At 32.9% G+C, this 20,998-nt stretch overlaps 1 protein-coding gene across 4 annotated transcripts in view; it reads left to right on the top strand.

Moving 5' to 3' along the window:
• The window catches only part of LOC137657126 (uncharacterized), a 740,415-nt gene that overhangs the window by 335,045 nt on the left and 384,372 nt on the right, over positions 1–20,998 (top strand). For all 4 annotated transcript variants that reach the window (XR_011047117.1, XR_011047116.1, XM_068391486.1 and 1 more), the window contains exon 2: positions 260–833. Coding sequence is in view for 2 of the 4 variants with exons in the window: in XM_068391486.1 (XP_068247587.1) it covers positions 410–833 (424 nt within the window). In the remaining 2 variants the exon portion in view is untranslated. The remainder of the gene's footprint in view (positions 1–259; positions 834–20,998) is intronic.

Here is a 20,998-nt window from a genome sequence, read left to right as displayed (position 1 = left end):
ATATATATTTTTCCTTCGATTTCATGTCACTTTTTCTTCGACCGCTTGTTATAACTTCTCTTGTACTGTAATTAAAGCTAATGATTTAACTTCACTGATCCATTTTACCCAAGAACTTTGGAAATATAAGAATTACAAATCAAGCTTTGACTATTTAAATCAGATTAATTGATTATGAAGTGACGCAGTTTGTGAAAAGTTGATCTTGACTTTGCCAGTTCCATCTGAGAATCATTAATCCCTTTTGCCTTCATTACAGATGTCGTCCAACGCCAAAGCTATAAGACTCACAAGAGCGATCATATGAAGACCACCGACTGGGGCCAAACTTTTACGCATGTCGGGCTAACTTCGAAGCCAAACTTGAGACCTGGATTAGAGTTCATAGCAGACTTCAAACGCCACCAACATGAGTCGGAGACGACACAGGACGATGAGCTTTTCTTACCCTCACACTCAGATCGAGCGCCAGATCGACTCTTTCTTAGAGACGTTCAAGAGGCGAAGCGCTGCGGCCATGGAACGAGCCCAGAGCTTACAAGGGGGGCCCGGGGGCCTTCTGTCCCCTTACATGAACGAATCGCCTCCGCAGGAATGTTCCCCCATACCAAAAAGTCGGTCGCCTCGGAAGAGCCCCAGGGTCAAATTTCATATTCCCGGCAGGAGGTCACGATGGGTCATGGGGCGTGCCGGGTCAGTCGGTGTGCCAAGAAGCAAGTCGGGAGTTAGCGTCGGATCTTCAGGGACTGACTCAGGGAGTGACTCCATGGAAGGAGTGACAAGGTCACTTCCCCACTCCCTCCACACCTGGGCATCGACAGACAGCATACCAGGTAAGTTCATTATAATTATTACTATTTCAATAAACTTCAGGTGGGTAGCATTAAATTGTATTTTATGGAATATTGGAGTCGACTCATCGTTGTTTTATATTTTTTTTACCTTTTATTGATAGTACTAGTTAAATTGCCTATTACTTTAAAAAAAATTTGGGTGCCTTTATTTTGAAATCTTGTCACAAGGTCTACAATGTCGTCTTACCAGTCGTGTGTATAGAATCCATTAAAGCCTTTTACAATAGAACTGTCAGAATGTTGTTTACTGTATTTTGATGTCACCTTATAAAATTCCCTGGTTGATGGATTTACATTTCGTCAAATACTTTTGTACTGCATATGTTGTTCAGATACTTCAATCGAGTATTCCAGTAAGTGTCGTGCCAATGTTTATGCTATTGCGATGTACTATGAATTAACCCGATGTTAGAGGGCGTTTATTCGTTTCAAGTCGATCGATTACGATTGTAGTTTTAACTGTTTGAAATCTAGTTTCTGTTTAAGGAACAAAAGAGAAATTGACTTCAGTCGTATGTTGAAGAATTATCATCCTTTTTACCAATTCCAAATTTATAGTAGTATTGGTACACAAGTACCGTTCTTACCATTAAATGCTTTTTTTTTCTAAAATAATCTTGTTTAATTCATCCAGGTTTGTTTACCCTCTAGATGTATTTTTTTCTTGCTATCGGTCTCTTGTATCTTCATTTTTTCATTTCTATACGATACTCGCAGTTAGGAACGGTGGAGGGTTTAGGAAATAAAGATGAAAAAGAGTAATCGGATTATAGTATCAAAGCATTTTTTTTCTATGCATGCTTAAAAGTAGAATTAATTGAGATCTTTCCAATTTTGGTGTGTGCTTGAATGTGTAGTTCCAATCCATTTTCCTTTTCAATACGTTCTAGAAAAAGACGTTGATACCTGGCTTCCTTGTCAATTTGTGCTTGAAGACAGAATTTATATCTGATATCCTATATCTGGTTAAATTATATTTGGCTCTGCTTTCATTAAGTGATCGTAGGCATGATTAATATCTGGTTGACATTTTTTATTATTGCCGGGAAACAAGAATTGCTGCTTGTAAGCAGAATTCAGAAATAGTACACTTTTTACAATGCATAAAAGAACAGAATTTATGTTTGTTTACAATTTCAATGCTTATTGAAGACTAAATCAAGCAAAATTTTCTTTTTCATTGCTGGAATAAGTAAACAAATTTGCGAACGGATGTACTATTGAATATAGCGCACGATTGCAAAATTTATTTCTAGGTAACCGTTTAATAAAAAATTTCTAAAGTATTTGTTTTTGTTAGCTTTTTAACGTGCGGTTAATGACAGAATTTTGAACTGATTTCAGAAAGACAATTAAAACCAATGGTTCTTTTCTTGTCGTGCTCGAAAACACGATTTAGATCTGGTTTCATTTGCATTATGGGTTCAAAGACAGAATTAAAGGTTGGTTTTCTTTTCATAGGTGAGGGGAAACAATTTTTGAACCCGGTTCTCTTTTCAGTATACACTTGTTTAACTGAATTGAAGAAGGGTGTTTTTATTCACTGCGTGCTTGAACGCAGAATTTAGATCTTGTTACCTATTTAATTTGTGTCTGAAGAGGGGATGAAAATGAAGGAATTAGATTCGATCACCGTTTTTATTGGTGCTTAAAGATAAAGGTTTTACTGTATTTGATATTTTACATGCGGACTTAAAACAGAATCAATATCTGGATTTTTGTTTCATGAAAGTCTGAAAACAGAATTCTTTTTTTAGTGTGTGCAACAAGACAAATTTTCGATCTGGATTCCTCCTTAATGGTTACTGAACAAGAAATTTATTCTTTTTTGAGCAGCATTTTTGGATTAGGGATGGCTTCCTAATAGTTGTTATAAGCTGTTGAAAATATTAGGTTATATATTTTATCAAGTCTTCTGATTATGCTACTGACAGCACTCATAAAAGCTATCATTATTATAAAAAAGAATATTATTATAATAATGTTTTCCTCTTCCAAATATACAGACATTAGTATTAGAAACGAAAAATTACATTTTCAAATAACTTGAAAAAAAAACATGAAAATAGAAATAGCCAATGAAAATGCTGTACTATATTACAAAATATGCGCAGCATCTAAAGAAAGTAATGATTTTTTTTTATTGAAAATTTCCTGTACTGCTAATATGAAATTGTTACTTTTTATAGTTTACCACATCAAACGAAGTTTCTTTTTTAATAATGCTGACGTTGATTAGCTTGTAACATTTTTGCTAATGGTAATTTACCTGTAATTAGAATTAACAACTCTTAATTGGATTTGTATTTGTTTTGCTAGGTTGACTATTATGTATTAAAATTGTCAGATTGGAATAGGAATTCTACATGTTTTGTTAGTATCGAATTTTTTTAACTATTGTTAGGTATTTCTTTCAGTGCTAATTGGCTTTTGGGTAATTTGCAGTGATTAGATTTCAGGTATTTTGTCTTTCTCAATCAACTGTAAGAAATTTCTCTAATCATTTTGCCAACACTTATCTGGATGTTTTGTCTTCATTACCGCTATGTTCTCAGGTTTTGGAGTGTTTTCTATTTATGATTAAATGAAGATTTACCGGCGAATAGTGGATATTATAATACATTTTGGTGGCTCGGTTACTCCATTTGATCCATCTATAGGGCGAGATAACTTGCCTCAAGGCCTGGTGAACTATCACTCCCATATGAGGAAAATAAATGGCCTAGAACTTGAAATTTACAACCATTTTACTTGTAAACTGCAATTAGCTATAGGCTGCAGACCTTGAACCATTCCCTAGCAAGGAAAACATTGCTTAACATTATTATTATTATTATTCTATTATTATTATTATTATTATTATTATTATTATTATTATTATTATTATTGTTGTTGTTGTTTTATCGTTATCATTATTTTATTATTATCACTATTGTTTTATTATTATTATTATTATTATTTTATTATTATTACTATTATTATTATTATTATTATTATTATTATTATTATTATTATTATTATTATGCCCAAATGCTCCAACAGGGCCACCTAGTGCGGAAAGGAAATAGAGAAATAACGAAAAATCTTTATTAGTAGTAGTAGTAATGGTATTTAATTGTAGCCAGTAGACTTCGTCTGAAGCTGGCCGTGGTCTTACCTTTGCAATGGAGAAAAACATAAAACTAAAACGACACGTAAAAAAACAAGAGTAATTTTTATTTTCTGGAATAGAAGAGGCAAATATAACCTTTTGAAATTTCCCAAAACTCTTATTTCATATAAAAAATTCTTTTGAACAGCGATAAAAACAACTTTGGGGTCTATCTTGTGTGTGATGTGCCCTTTTGCATCGCATACTTTTTACCTAGTCGTCCTGAAATGAAATAAATGGACAATTTACCGTTTGAAAAACTGCCATTAAAAATGAAAACTAAAGGGATTCTATTATAATAATCTTCTCTTTCTTTCCAACCATCCTTCCGGAAATGAAATGAGTAGCTCATTTTGCCATATCCTCAGGATGAAGTAATGAAGAATTTTTTGTTCTCCCTTTCTTTTTATTTTTGGAATCCAGGCGAAACCAATGAATTCCTGTGGGAGCTCATTGAGCCCCAAGTTAGATATGCGACCTCATTCGTCATGCTTCTTCCGTAAACCTTTGTTTCGTGGGTTTTTTTTCCTACTTTTATGTTTTTGTTGTTACTTGCGTATATTCCTATTGACAGATTGTTTTTTTCTTCATATAAGGTCTAATATTTTATAAATTGAAAATAACAGTTATTTTTCATATTGCTTTTTTATTCAACGAAGATTTCGTAATCATTGTGTAATATTCCCAATATAAGAAAATGAACTTTGTTCCAGTTTGCTTTGTGACATTGATTCTTGTGCCATCTTGAAGTTTGTTTATTTCTTCCTTATTAGAACCGACTGTCTTATATAACAATCATAAAATTATTTTGACTGGAAATCACCTCGTTGAAATTGGCAATGCAAAGAATTCACGGTTTACTTCCTTTTACTTTTTCTGATATACTTATCAACTTTAGAACTGTATATTTTGAAATGAAAGCAGCTCCTGGCTGTATCTGTTAATTTAAATTGGACGAACTACAGTTCAACTTGAGCTTTTCTTGCCATTCCATGGGCAAGTGGGAGCAGTTTATATTAGTAATGGCTACCCAGCTTTTTTTTATATATCTTTTATGTTTGCGTAGGCCATGTGATACAAGTGATATATATACTAAATGTTTTATTAGTCTGCCATCTATGGTGATGTAGACTTAAGTGTACTGTTTTTACTGACTGTCCATTATCGTTGCTATGCTGCATGGATTTGATAGAAAAGCTTTGGTTGTTATTGTCTGTAATTTCAGTATTCACAGTAGGGAGTGGTTACATTAAATTTCCCAGACTGGTTGTCATGACCTGGAAACTTTTGACTTTACTTTTGGTAATTGTTGGAATCTGGTCGTAATCATTATTATGGTCCTCCATTTGGGACTTCAGGTCGGAGTAGTTTCTTAAATTATCAGAAATGACCGACAGACCAAGGTGTGTCCTGAGATATATATATATATATATATATATATATATATATATATGTGTGTGTGTGTGTGTGTGTGTGTGTGTATACTGTATATATATATATATATATATATATATATATATATATATATATATATATATATATATATATATAAATTTTCAATCATTATTGAATAATGAAGAGTTGAGTACTCTACAGTAATGGAATGTGTTGTCACCTTTGTTGCTTATCCTCCTCATGGATTTTGCAGTGCATAGACTAGCTAGGGATGCTGGAGAAGGATTGGGCTGGATTGGAAATGGGGAATGACCTGACCTAAAGTATGTTGACGCTGACCTTATTAGCAGAACACCACTGGATTTGCAATGTTTGCTTACCAGAATGCATGAAATATCATATATATGATGTTGGTCTCAAGATAAATAGAAGAAAGACAGAGATGTTGAGAACGGAAAATGCAATGGGATGAATTATCCTTGGAAGGTGAAGGTATTAATGAGGTAGAATCCTTTATATATTTAGAAATATCATTGGAAGGTGAAAGGATTAATGAGGTAGAATCACTGAAATATTTAGGAACTAGGATCTCAAATACAAGGTCTTTAGGATTGAAGTTTAATGAAAGATTGAAAAAAGTAAATCAGACAATGGCTAGGTTAAGTAAAATTTGGAAATCAAAAAGCCTGAAATTACACATAAAAATCAGGCTATATATCAGTTTTGTGAGATCGATGCTCTTGTATGGACGTAAATCATGGTATGACAATGAAACAATATCCAACAGATATAGTAATTTTGAGAACAAAGCCCTCAGAAGACTATAGGGAGTTGAATGGCAGGACAGGATTATAAATGAAACTATAAAGGAGATTACTCGAGTGCCATATATGGATGAGATCATGGTAAGGGTTGATGGAGATGGTTTTGGCATGCTCTACGCACTCCCCGAGAGAGATTAGTTCACCAAGCATTTAACTGGACTACACAAGGCACTAGAAGAGTTGGAAGACCCAGGCTTACACGGCTGAAGAGTATGAAGCGTGAAGTAAGAGATGATGAGTCGAGAAATATTGATTTAAAAGCTCAAGATAAAGACGACTGGCGAAATGTTACCGAGGCCTTTTGCGTCAATGGGCGTAGGACGAGAGGATGATGATTAAATGGAGCCAGAGTGATTTGGTACGTCTGAAATGATTGATTACCTCCAATTTTATTTATTAAGATTTTTGTTTTGTCAAAACGTCTGAATACTTATTCTGAAAAGGATAATTTATTTGCAGTTTGGCTAATGCAAGGACCATTGAGCTTCTTTCACTTTCCAGTGTTGTGCAGAAATCCATGTATTCATTTGGGATTTGTATGATTGGTTTTCACCTCGGCCCTGCTTTTGACCGTGTTGGTCATGAGGCCATTGCTTTTAAACTTTAAATAGAGGGAGTTGATTGGTAATATGTTTGTTTCTTTTTATATTGTTAACTAAATGATTGGAGATAGTAGTTATTATACGCTCTATAGTAGCCGCAGGAATGTCATCTCTTGTATTCTTCAGAATAGTATTCTTGGGCCATTATGGTGAGTGGCTTGACATTGAAAAAATGTGATTGTTTATACATATGAAGACTCCTTACTTCCGTTTATTCCATCCCCTATATATAGACCTGTAGTTCTGCATCTTGTTACATTGCTTAAAAACTGTGCATTGTGTGAAATATATGAGATTAGATTATACCTAAACGAAACTCAAAGCATGATTATCAATTAGTTTAGGAAATTGGATTCCCTCGCAGATCTCTTCAATTACAAAGTTTATTTAATTTTATGAAATTTCTAAGTTATGGATGTCATTTAGAAACTCCACATTCATTTTAGAAGAATATCCAGTGTATATACTTATTTGCACCCCCCCCCCCACAAAAAAGTGGACTAAAAAGGTCTCAAATTATTGTTGGATGCTCTTCTAAATTGAAGATGTGCCTGTTATGCTTTTATTCTACCATAAGGTGGATACTCCTCTCCAATGGTTGGTCTTCAGTAGGTGACTCTTACCTTAGATTATTAAACAAAAACTCACGCTCCAATAAATTCCGTTCCCCTTATCTAGCTTATTGTGTTTGCTGTACCAATTTTCCATAAATCAGATCAATATTTGCCGTTAGATCTACACCACAACGCAATACTAGATATGCTGTATGTCTTTTTATGTGGTCTTCAAAACGGCACAGTATTCTAGGAGTTTTATTCCTGCTGTGAAAATTTTTTTAAAGTCTCTTCAAACGTGGGTTTTTTTTTTCAGTCGTTGAGTAGGTTGGTATGATTATTGAATCATCTTGTACTTCCTATTAAGTAAAATAGTGGGTTGCTTCTTTTGTTTGTTATTGCTCTCTTATTTTTTTTTTCTACTGAGTTGCTGTCTCAGTTCGGGCTTTTGAGTTTGCAGCGTTGCATATTGTCGTAAATATGATGATGATGATGATTTGTCACTTGGTTAAACAACATTAAGCTAAATTTAAACTTTCCAACTTTCTCTGTAATCTGTATGGATACGAAATAAAATACAGTATACTTTAAAACAATTCATAATAAAACTTGATTTTATGATAATGAGCCATCATACGCAAGCACGTTTTCAGAATGATATTTTGGTAATAAAATGAACGTGTTATTGTGAGTGAAAATTTAAAATTTCAAACAACGGAGAAAAATGTGTTTGTTTTTGCAGTTTTTATAACATTTTGTAGTTTTTATAACATTTTCTCCCAGTCTTTGAGAATGGTTAAGATAGACATTCCAAGATAAATCATTTGGAAATAATAAGTAAAAAACAATGGACTTTGAGGAGTGATCTATTTCGTAATTGAATTTCTATTATTTAATAGAAGAATAAGACCTCCCAACAATAGGTTATTATAAGAATATCCTCTCCCGGAATCATTTTCTTTTCGTGCCCTCGTAATGGAATGGATAGGTTATTCCTTGTATGTATACAATTAAAGAGAATAAACTAGCAAAACTAAACGGATTTTGATATGGTAGAATCTTCTTTTGTAACTTGAAAGCTGGGTCTTCCAGGATTTCTTCTCGTCCAAATAAGTAACAAGGCTTCCCTTTCCTTTTGGATCCTGACGAAGCGAACGAATCCCTCTGGGAGCTCATTCGCCCTCATACTGAGATATGCCACCTCATCCGTCATGCTTCTCAGTAGCCCCGTCGGATATTTCCTCCTCTCAGATTTATGTGTTTATTGTTGTTTTTTTTACATCGAGTTTGTAATTGACTTGCACTTTATTGATTGATTTTTCCATCCACTTCTCTCTTGTTCAAATAATAGTGTTTCAAAAGTAATGATTTTAAAATACATCGCATCCTTTTGCTATTTCTTAAATTAATCTGTTTTCCCCAACTAGAATCCATGAAAGCCCTGTTAGAGGTGTAGCTCCTAGAGTACACTATTTGCGGTCGGCACCATGTAACCTTTTATACTAACTTAGTATAAATTCTTATCGCTATTTTATGACATTAACCCATTTCCTTCAATGCTTGAAAAATTTGAGGAGCACCTTCTGGAGCCTTCCTAGCCTCATGACAACGCCAAGATCGGTTAAATTCGTTGGGCTACGCGCACAGTTTCCTTACTGGCATTTGCAACGGAATTTAAGGATTGGATTAAGTGACAATGATTCGTTTTGCATCCTCAAAAGGCATCGTCCATCTGTATAACCACGAATTGCATGCCATTTCGTGTCATATACTAGTATTATTGTGTTTATGTTTAGAATTATGTACGCGATAATATTAGAGTAATATGATTGTTGGGCTGAGTAGACTACTATTAGTCCAGTGATATTTAAATAAGTTTTCCTATGGGGGAGTGGTTGTAGCTTTTTTTTTTGTAATTATAACCCGCAACAAATGGATGGAATCTATTGTCATTCAAGGAAGAGTTTTTGTTAAAGAATATCTTATTAGAATAAGTTGTTTTATGAAGGATTTCATTTCTCTCTCTCTCTCTCTCTCTCTCTCTCTCTCTCTCTCTCTCTCTCTCTCTCTCTCTCTCTCTCTCTCTCTCTCATGTGGGATCCTTTTTTTTCATAGGTCGTCCTGTCTTCATACATGTCATATTCTGATGTTTATATATATATATATATATATATATATATATATATATATATATATATATATATATATATATATGTATGTATATATACATGTATACATACATATATATATACATATATATATGTATATATATGCATATATATACATATATATGCATATATATATATATATATATATATATATATATATATATATAATTGCTTACCGGAGTGGAATGCATTATATTTGTGAAAGTATTTTCATTATTAAAAGAATCCAAAATGAATGCAATACCTAAATATTGATCAAACAAATATTCATTAAACGGGATCAACCAAGATTGAAAATTCTACATATGCTTAATTAAGGTTTATATGTATCGTTATTCTTTTGCCTTATATATGTGTCATTATTTACATGCCTTTTGTAACGTTATTTATTTTTCGTTCCGTGGATCTTCTGATGATTTACGCTTTTTATTTCTTTTAATTTGAAATACGGGATCTTTTTACAGCTTTGCATCAACCTTATGTTTATACCGTAATTTATTTTGTAATAAATGCAATTTCCCTTGACAAGATTTTAACTTGTGTATACAATCTTCATGGAACGCTTATATCTTATAAATACCAAAGGTCCTCGTATCATACAAAGTAAATGGCTTTTGTTGTTAAAAAATAACTTGAACAATTGTTGCTCTTATTATGTTAAATATTGAAATATATGATTTCAGAGACTCAAAAGGATATAACTGTTTAAGAGAGAGTAATGCTTTTATCCTTGCAATGTGCTAACCGTTTTTCAATAATCGATAACTAGTGATAAAGTAGATTAAAGGGCAATTGTTCGCAGTATCGCAATGATTTTAAGCCAATTATTTTATTTTTAATATTTACATTTTTCCAGATTTATCTTTTAGATACTTGAGTTACATTTGAATTCCACTTTTTCCTAACACAAATCAAGAAAAAAAAATATTTTAATATCATCTGTTCGAAACGTTAGTGTCTCGCAATCTGGGATGAAGAGTTCAATCCCAGATATTTTCTATTAGATCCGGCAACCTCGCTATCCTTGTGAGTTATGAATGAAGGGTTTGGGAGACGCTATCAGTCTATACGCTGAGTCACAAAATGCCTAGGCCTACATGGCTGAGGACTATGAAGAGTGATGTCGGAGATGATAACTGGAGAAGTATTGAATTAAAAGCTCAAGTTAGAGACGACTGACGAAATTTAATCAATGCTCTTTGCGTCTATAGACGCTGCATGATATGATGATTATGTATATACTGTATATATATATATATATATATATATATATATATATATATATATATGTACAGTATATATATATATATATATATATATATATATATATATATATATACTGTATATATATATATATATACTGTGTATATATATATATATATATATATATATATATATACAGTATATATATATATATATATATATATATATATATATATTATGTGTGTATATACATATATGTATATATATTTATATATATGTGTATATATTTATATATATATATATATATATATATATATATATTATGGGTGTGTATATACATATATGTATATATATTTATATATATGTGTATATATATATATATTTATATATATATATATATATCTGTGTGTATGTATATATATTTAAGTGTATATATATTATATATGTGTGTGTATATGTATATATATATGCATATATATATATATATATATATATTACGATTCATAATATAATGTGGCTCATGACGAATTGAAAGTTGAAAGGTCATTCATGAACTGCAGAGGCAAGTAATTGGAAGTTATGAAAATTGCAAGGTAGAGCATCCTGCCTATACAGTATTGATAGTGAATTCAAAAGAAAAGACAGGAATGACTGGAGAGAATATTTACACAAGAAAGCAGATGAGACTGACAAAGCTATGAATTGAGGGAGTGGCTATGGTGTAAGAATTACTCATAGAGTTATTAACCAAATCTCTATGGGGGAAAAGAAGCATATACCCATCAAAAAGAGAGATGGATCTGTTTTAACAACAGAAGATGAAGAAAGGCAACGTTTGATTGAGTCCTTTAGTGAGGTAATGGATAGGGAATATGAAGGGAATAATTTTATTAATATACCTGAAGCTGAGGAAGACCTTAATGTGCCTATAAATGAATTCAGTGTGTCTGAAGTCGAAGCTATCATTAAGAAACCAATGATATTGAAAGCCCCTGGTTACGATGGAATAACTGCTGAGATGAAGTGACTCCCAGAATACTTACAAGATCATTTTTGAGAATATGGCGTGAAGAGGCAAAACTTGATGAATGGAAGCTTGGAATGTTGGTGAAGATGGCAAAAAAAAGAAGACCTGGCTGATTGCAATTATTACAGAAGCATCTTACTCACGTCAGTTGTCATGAAAATATATAGATACTCTTTCTAAAGATACTAAAGAGGAAGATTGATGAAAAGCTGAGAAATGAAGAGGCAGGATTTAGATAAGGTAGAGGATGTACTGGCCAAATTTTCATTTTAAGACATGTACAGCAATGTGTAGAATATAGAAATCCACTTTTGATGGCATTTGTGGCCTTATGAAAACGCCTTTAATATTGTGCACCGGCCAATTTTGTGAAGAGTCAGTCCTGCGTTATTATGGAGTGCCTCTTAAATATGTAAATTTGATTAAGTCTGTTCAAGAGCATAGCAAGTGCAAAGTTGATTTTAGTGGAGTCCTATCAAATGAATTTCCAGTAAACATTGAAGTACTCCAATGGAATGTATTGTCATTTACAATGTTTATCCTCACGGATTTTGTAATGCATAGAACAGTTGGGGATGGCGAAGAATGATTGAACTGGATTGGGAACAGGAAATTAGCAAAGCTAGAGTATACTGATGATGGTGTCCTTATTGCAAGAATGCCACAGGACTTGCAAAGCTTACTTATCCAAATGCATGAAATATCACATGATGTTGGGCTCAAGAAAGACAGAGATAATGTGAACGGAATATACAATGGAAGATGAAATATCATTGGAAGGAGAAAGGATTGATGAGGTAGAATCATTTAAATATTTAGGAACTTGATCTCTAATCCAGGATCTTTATATTTTGAGTTTAATGAAAGATAAAAAAAAAATAAATCAGACAATGGCTACGTTAAGTAAGATTTGGATGTCAAATCGCCTGATATTACATAGAAAAATCAGGCTATATATGAGTTTAGTGACATTGGTGTTACTGTATGAACGTGAGCGTAGTATGACAATTAAACAATATGCAACAGATTTTGTAGATTTGAGAGCAAAGCCCTCAGAAAAATATTGGGAGTTGAATTGCGTATAGGATTAGAAATAAAGTTATAAGAGATTACTCTATTGCCATGTGTGGATGAGATCATTGTGAGGGGTAAATGGAGATGGTTTGGACATGCTCTTCGCACTCCCCAAGAGAGAGTAATTCACCAACTTTCAACTGGAATCCACAAAGCACTAAAAGAGTTGGAAGACCGAGGCGTACATGCCTGAGGTCTATGAAACGAGAAATAGGAGGTGATGAATGGAAAGTATTGATTTATAAGCTCAAGATAAAGACGACTGGCGAAATCTAACAAACCGTTATATATATATATATATATATATATATATATATATATATATATATATATATATATATATATATATATATATATATATATATACATACATACATACATACATACATTATGAATGTTTGTCTATATGATAATTTTATCGCTAACACTCGTGTTATTATCTTTTTTCATTTAATAAGCCATAAATACCTTTTATTATCGAGTTAGCCCTACCACGGAATCACAGACCCATATAGGGGAATATCATTTGGAAATATATATATATATATATATATATATATATATATATATATATATATATATACATATATATATATATATATATATATATATATATATATATATATATATTATGTGTGTGTGTGTCTTTGTGTGATTGTCTGTGTATGTATGTGTATATATATATATATATATATATATATATATATATATATATATATATATATATATATATGTATATATATATATTATTCATATATATATATTTATATATTTTTTTAATATAATTCTATATATATTTATTTTTATATCATCGACTATTAAACCCTTAGCTTACTTTGACCCACTTCATGATTTGGCTTATTTAAAAAAAATATTCCATATTCCAGTTTTTTTTTCTTATACTGTAACGTTACAACAAATTAATATGAAATTCTAAAATTTTACGTTTAAACTAGTAAAATTCTACGAGCGCTTCATCCTTGCCGCAAAAAATACTGTATTATACGTTAATAATTGGCTTGAAGAAAGTCTCATTCAAATTTAGCCAAGCACTTTTGTCTACTTAAGTGTGAAAAATATTTTATTCCGTAATTTTTTATCATGCAGCTACACAAAATAGTGACGATGAGGATTATTATAATTGATTATCATCCGTTTTATAAAATGGATATTATTCCACCTTAAGGAATATGTTTAGATATGCTTTATATTAGGTATTGAGTAAGGTTACTCTTGCAGTGATAGTATTCAATGCAATTTAGGTTTCTTTTTTTTTTTTTTTTTTTTTTTTTGTAAAGCTGAAGAGGCCAGCTGTACTACTACTACTACTACTACTACTACTACTACTACTACTACTACTTTTATTTTGCTACGCAAAAGTAGGTAGCATTAGAAAAGACTGCGTTTGATAACGAATAATATAACCTTTTACAACGGCGGGGTGGGATGCTGCAAAGACAGCGGCTGCTTAAATGTCAGGTGACTTAGCTTTCAAGACCCATTGCAAAATGTCACCATCACTTCTTTGTTACGCAAGGCCTTACAGCCACTTTTGAGTTCAGGCTGTCATCGGTGTTCTTATATATCTTGAGTGTAATTGCAGGACTACAGAAACAATTACCATTTAGTCTAACTAAGCATAGCAGAAAAGGGATTTTGTATCTTTAACACGAAAATGAGTTATATCTGTGAGTCCATTTATGCATCTAAAAGTAGATATATAAGTTTTCCTGTAAGACAAATTCACTATGTAAATCAAGCCAACAGAATTGGGAAAATACTACCTCATTTAATAAGGCCTAATCCAAGAAAAACCCTTACTAATGTCATCGCTGATATGGTTAAATTGAATTTCCTTTTATTTATTTATAACAAACAATATCGGCGTTAATGACCTTCGATGTCAGGATGCCAGAAAACTTAAAATCAATCGATTAGTAACGATAAATTCCCAAGGTTTAACTAAACGTAAAAACAGTGAGAAACAGATTTTCCTTCCCCATCTCCTGTAATGGGTATGAAAACAGCTCCTACATGACTAAATATAATGTTGGGCTAAATATTCTGGTGCACGCAGAAGGCTTCCTTAAATTCTTGAGGAAAGGGTAATTAAAGCTAATTGTTATAGCGTGCAGTTGGAGATATTTTGGTACATTATTGGCCACCAAGCTACAGTTATTACATATGCTTAACAATTTCACTCTATATTATCTCAACGAGGCTGGTGGAAGGCGATTTCGAAACCAATTACACCTACACGTGCACATTATATATATACACACACACACACATATATATATATATATATATATATATATATATATATATATATATATATATATATATATATATATATATATATATTCAAATAAGCCATATATATTTTTGATACATTAATGTCTGGATTCTCTTAACGACCTCGGGATCAAAGCCCTAGACGAAATCACACAAATACAAGAGTTTGCCTCCGGCCGGGAATCGAACCCTGGTCGGCAAGCTTGTATAGACAGTGACTAAGCCACTTGGCCACGAAGAAAGATAAAAGTCAATGACAATTCTTCTGTACTTATACCTGTCGAATTCAGGTATTTTGTACTTAGAATTGAAATCAACCCATCTTCACCATCGTAGCTAATTGGTAGTTTGTTACTTGGCATTCACTTAATGATAAATTTTGCACATTTTTACGTGTTTTTCATATTCAAATAAGCCATATATATTTTTGATACATTAATGTCTGGATTCTCTTAACGACCTCGGGATCAGAGCCCTAGGCGAAATCACACAAAGACAAGAGCTTGGCTCCGGCCGGGAATCGAACCCTGGTCGGCAAGCTTGTACAGACAGTGACTGAGCCACTTGGCCACGAAGAAAGATAAAAGTCAATGACAATTCTTCTGTACTTATACCTGTCGAATTCAGGTATTTTGTACTTAGAATTGAAATCAACCCATCTTCACCATCGTAGCTAATTGGTAGTTTGTTACTTGGCATTCAATTAATGATAAATTTTGCACATTTTTACGTGTTTTTCATATTCAAATAAGCCATATATATTTTTGATACATTAATGTCTGGATTCTCTTAACGACCTCGGGATCAGAGCCCCAGGCGAAATCACACAAAGACAAGAGCTTGGCTCCGGCCGGGAATCGAACCCTGGTCGGCAAGCTTGTATAGAGCCAAGCTCTTGTCTTTGTGTGATTTCGCCTGGGGCTCTGATCCCGAGGTTGTTAAGAGAATCCAGACATTAATGTATCAAAAAAAATATATATGGCTTATTTGAATATGAAAAAGACGTAAAAATGTGCAAAATTTATCATTAATTGAATGCCAAGTAACAAACTACCAATTAGCTACGATGGTGAAGATGGGTTGATTTCAATTCTAAGTACAAAATACCTGAATTCGACAGGTATAAGTACAGAAGAATTGTCATTGACTTTTATCTTTCTTCGTGGCCAAGTGGCTTAGTCACTGTCTATACAAGCTTGCCGACCAGGGTTCGATTCCCGGCCGGAGCCAAGCTCTTGTCTTTGTGTGATTTCGCCTGGGGCTCTGATCCCGAGGTCGTTAAGAGAATCCAGACATTAATGTATCAAAAATATATATGGCTTATTTGAATATGAAAAACACGTAAAACTGTGCAAAATTTATCATTAATTGAATGCCAAGTAACAAACTACCAATTAGCTACGATGGTGGAGATGGGTTGATTTCAATTCTAAGTACAAAATACCTGAATTCGACAGGTATAAGTACAGAAGAATTGTCATTGACTTTTATCTTTCTTCGTGGCCAAATGGCTTAGTCACTGTCTATACAAGCTTGCCGACCAGGGTTCGATTCCCGGCCGGAGCCAAGCTCTTGTCTTTGTGTGATTTCGCCTGGGGCTCTGATCCCGAGGTCGTTAAGAGAATCCAGACATTAATGTATCAAAAATATATATGGCTTATTTGAATATGAAAAACACGTAAAAATGTGCAAAATTTATCATTAATTGAATGCCAAGTAACAAACTACCAATTAGCTACGATGGTGAAGATGGGTTGATTTCAATTCTAAGTACAAAATACCTGACTTCGACAGGTATAAGTACAGAAGAATTGTCATTGACTTTTATCTTTCTTCGTGGCCAAGTGGCTTAGTCACTGTCTATACAAGCTTGCCGACCAGGGTTCGATTCCCAGCCGGAGCCAAGCTCTTGTCTTTGTGTGATTTCGCTTGGGGCTCTGATCCCGAGGTCGTTAAGAGAATCCAGACATTAATGTATCAAAAATACATATGGCTTATTTGAATATGAAAAACAGTAAAAATGTGCAAAATTTATCATTAATTGAATGCCAAGTAACATACTACCAATTAGCTACGATGGTGAAGATGGGTTGATTTCAATTCTAAGTACAAAATACCTGAATTCGACAGGTATAAGTACAGAAGAATTGTCATTGACTTTTATCTTTCTTCGTGGCCAAGTGGCTTAGTCACAGTCTATACAAGCTTGCCGACCAGGGTTCGATTCCCGGCCGGAGCCAAGCTCTTGTCTTTGTGTGATTTCGCCTGGGGCTCTGATCCCGAGGTCGTTAAGAGAATCCAGACATTAATGTATCAAAAATATATATGGCTTATTTGAATATGAAAAACACGTAAAAATGTGCAAAATTTATCATATATATATATATATATATATATATATATATATATATATATATATATATATATATATATAGATACACACACATAAACATAAATACATTTGCATACATGCGTACATGTATAATCATACACGTGCATACAAATATATACATACATTTATTAGTGTCAGTTCTGAATTTGGCAGTATTTATTTTATGCTGGTTACAGCTCATAAGTTACCCAATGTTAGAAACAAAGATGAAGTAGATTTGTTATATGAGCGATAACGTACGCCGCGTTGATAACTTTTATATTATGATGACGTATAACTAGATTTTGATTAATTCTTTCAAACGGAAGCTGCTTTTGACAAGGAAAAATCTAGACTATACATTTTACTAAAGTAATAACCAAGAAAAGAATGAAAATCTATACAAAAGGATAGGTCTAGTAATTAAGCGATAGGACTACTCGTTAGGCCTACTTATAGAATTTACGATGGTCGAAAAATAAGGGGAATTTGAACATTTCATGAGCTTTATAAATTTAATAATAGTTAAAAAAAATACGCTTTCATGTATTAATCATGTAAAAAAATTAAAAAGAATTAATCATAGTTGAGCACACGAGGCTTGGCTCATTTGTACATTCTACTTCTGAACTTTACTTTAAAATACATTAGTCAACTCAACTTAATACATGTTTTCTCCCTCCTAATCCCCACCTACCAATTTTTTTTTTTTTTTTTTTTTTTTTTTTTTTTTTTTTTTTTTTTTTTTTTTTTTGTAAAGAGACAATCGATTCCGTGGAAGCCTGTATAAGAAGTTAATGATCTCTTGCTTTTTTCACAAGAATAGCTTTACCTGTAATTGTGGTTATTTTAGTGAATATATTCTCAGTTTAAGGACCATTTGGTGGCTTAGCGTGCCTTCACAGAAAGAATGTCTATTGAAGTAAAAGGAAAAATAAATGGTAGTGTAGTGTGGAATGAAAGAGTATAATTGGTACTGGCAAAGGTAATAAGCGATGATAAAAAAGTATTAAAGAAGACATACTGTATATAATCAAAAGGAAGAAAATCATCTATGCGTTCACTCCCAAGAAAGAACATGAGACCCTAATTGTTATAAAATAGCTCGTGAACTTGGTATATAGTTTATAATGTATCTTTCCAATTTAAGATGACGACCAATAATTGTGAGGTATATGGTACGTTGGTGCCACAAATAGCTGCTCTTAGATTCTCATGAATCTGGTAAAATGCAATTGTAAGAGGGAAGGATGACTACACTCCTCTACATGGGGGATTCATTTCCTCTAATTCTGTAAGGGAGGAATTTTATGGACAAATGATTTTTCTTCTACATTTTTTGAAGGGAAATAGTAATTCTAGGTCAGCGAATATCAAAAGGAATGATAAAAAATAAAATCTGTGCCAATTATGCATTTTTTTTTTTCAAGCAAACTCCAACACCCACAACTGTATGGATATGTAAACAACATTATATTCTCCGTCTTCAGAAAATGTCAAATTTGTAGTGTCATTTAAAATATAGAGATAAATAATTATGAACTGCTACTTATACAAACAATCTTAAGAACCAGATTGTATGAATAAGAAATAATATGTTTGTATGTTATAACATTGCTGTCTGTTGCTTTGGATAGTTAAAGATTTCTATACGGTGAAGGAAATCAGTACATTTTATGCACATTAAACATGAGATACTGGTACTTAATAATCGTCATAATACAATGACTATCTTCTTAGTCAGTACAGAGATTTTAGATTGAAGAAATTAACCATATCACGAATAACTTAAATTATTCAGAGCAAGGTACATTTTATAGAAGGCTGTCATTATTGCCAGTGTTTCATTTCAAAACGTAATTGTGTGATTCAGAGCAAAGAGAGACGTTACTCTTCCCACATTTATTTTGTTAAATCGGCAACTCTCCCATCTTCTAAAACCCTTCCGTCTGTGGGAGGCATGGTTTATTACTCCCTTGACTCAGTTAAATAGTTCTTTTATTTTTTATCCAAATCGACTATTTCATGTCTTCCGACGCAGGCCTACGTGTTAATCTTCATAAGTATATAATGTATTAGGTCGCTGGACTGAAAATTATCAATGACTTAAACCTAGTGTTTTTGAAAAGTCTTAGTTATGTGATTCACTGAGTATACTGCGAGTCTAATTTTGATATGAAAGTAATACTTGATATGCAGGTGGATCTCAATATTACAAGTATAAAGCAATTGGCCGATAGTTACGTAGCTTTTCAATGGTGATTCCTTCGTCTGAGAGAATGTGTTACAAAATATTACAGCCAGATTAGGGTCTTGAATTTAGATAAATTTTAAAGAAAAAAACTTGATAAGAATTTTATCTAGCTATTTATTAAGAATTAAATCACTTCAATCTTGAATAAGAGGAAAACTTAATTTGGGGCGCTCGTCAACAAGTTGACATTTGCAGTATTTGTGGTCATTTTAACGGAAGATCGCAGCATAACGTCAAATTATTATTATTATTATTATTATTATTATTATTATTATTATTATTATTATTATTCGAAGCTAAGCTACAATCCTAGTTGGAAAAGCAAAATGCTATAAGCCCAAGGGCTCCAACAGGAAAAAATAGCCCAGTGCGGAAAGGAAACTAGGAAATGTATACATTACAAGAGAAGAATACAATCAAAATAAAATGTTATAGGAACAGTAACAACATTAAATTAGATTGTCCATATACAGTATAAACTATGAAAACTTAAAAAGTTATAGGAATATGAATAAGAGAGAACAGCGTGCCCGTGTGGACTCTAGAGCAAGAGAACTCTAATCCAAGACAGTGGTAAGGCCATGATACAGAGGCTATGGAACTACCCAAGACTAGAGAACAATGGTTTGATTTTGGAGTTTCCTTCTAGAAGAGCTGCTTACCATAGCTAAAGAGTCTCTTCTACCCTTACCAAGAGGAAAGTATCCGCTGAACAATTACAGTGCAGAAGATAACCCCTTGAGTGAAGAATTGTTTGGTAATCTCGGTGTTGTCAGGTGTACGAGGACAGATGAGAACGTGGAAAGAATATGCCAGACTATTCGGTGCATGTGTAGGCAAAGACAGAATGAGCCGTAACCAGAGAGAGTGATCCAATATAGTACCGTCTGGCCAGTCAAAGGACCCAATAACTCTCTAGTGGTAGTATCTAAACCGGTGGCTGGTGCCATGGCCAACCTACTACCTACAATGCTGTGATAGCTTATTTTATGTAATATCAGAGTATGATCCACCACGTGGGCTAATCATCAACGAAAAAGACTATGCATATGAAAGCATTAGATCCATTGATCTTCACTTCCTGTTAGCTGTGATAGATAGGGAAAGGGAAAGGCCGAATTGCTAGAACGACGTTCGCCTTAGAATTATTTTCTCAAAGTAGCGTGGAAAGTGAAAACTTTTCTACTATGTAATAGTCATTCTCTTTCGACTTCGTCTCTGGTAAC

The sequence above is a fragment of the Palaemon carinicauda genome, chromosome 18 (assembly GCF_036898095.1).
Source record: "Palaemon carinicauda isolate YSFRI2023 chromosome 18, ASM3689809v2, whole genome shotgun sequence".
In the NCBI taxonomy this organism is placed as follows: Eukaryota; Metazoa; Arthropoda; class Malacostraca; order Decapoda; family Palaemonidae; genus Palaemon; species Palaemon carinicauda.
Note: the sequence above shows the minus strand (reverse complement) of the source record. Positions and strands in the feature narration are given on the sequence as shown.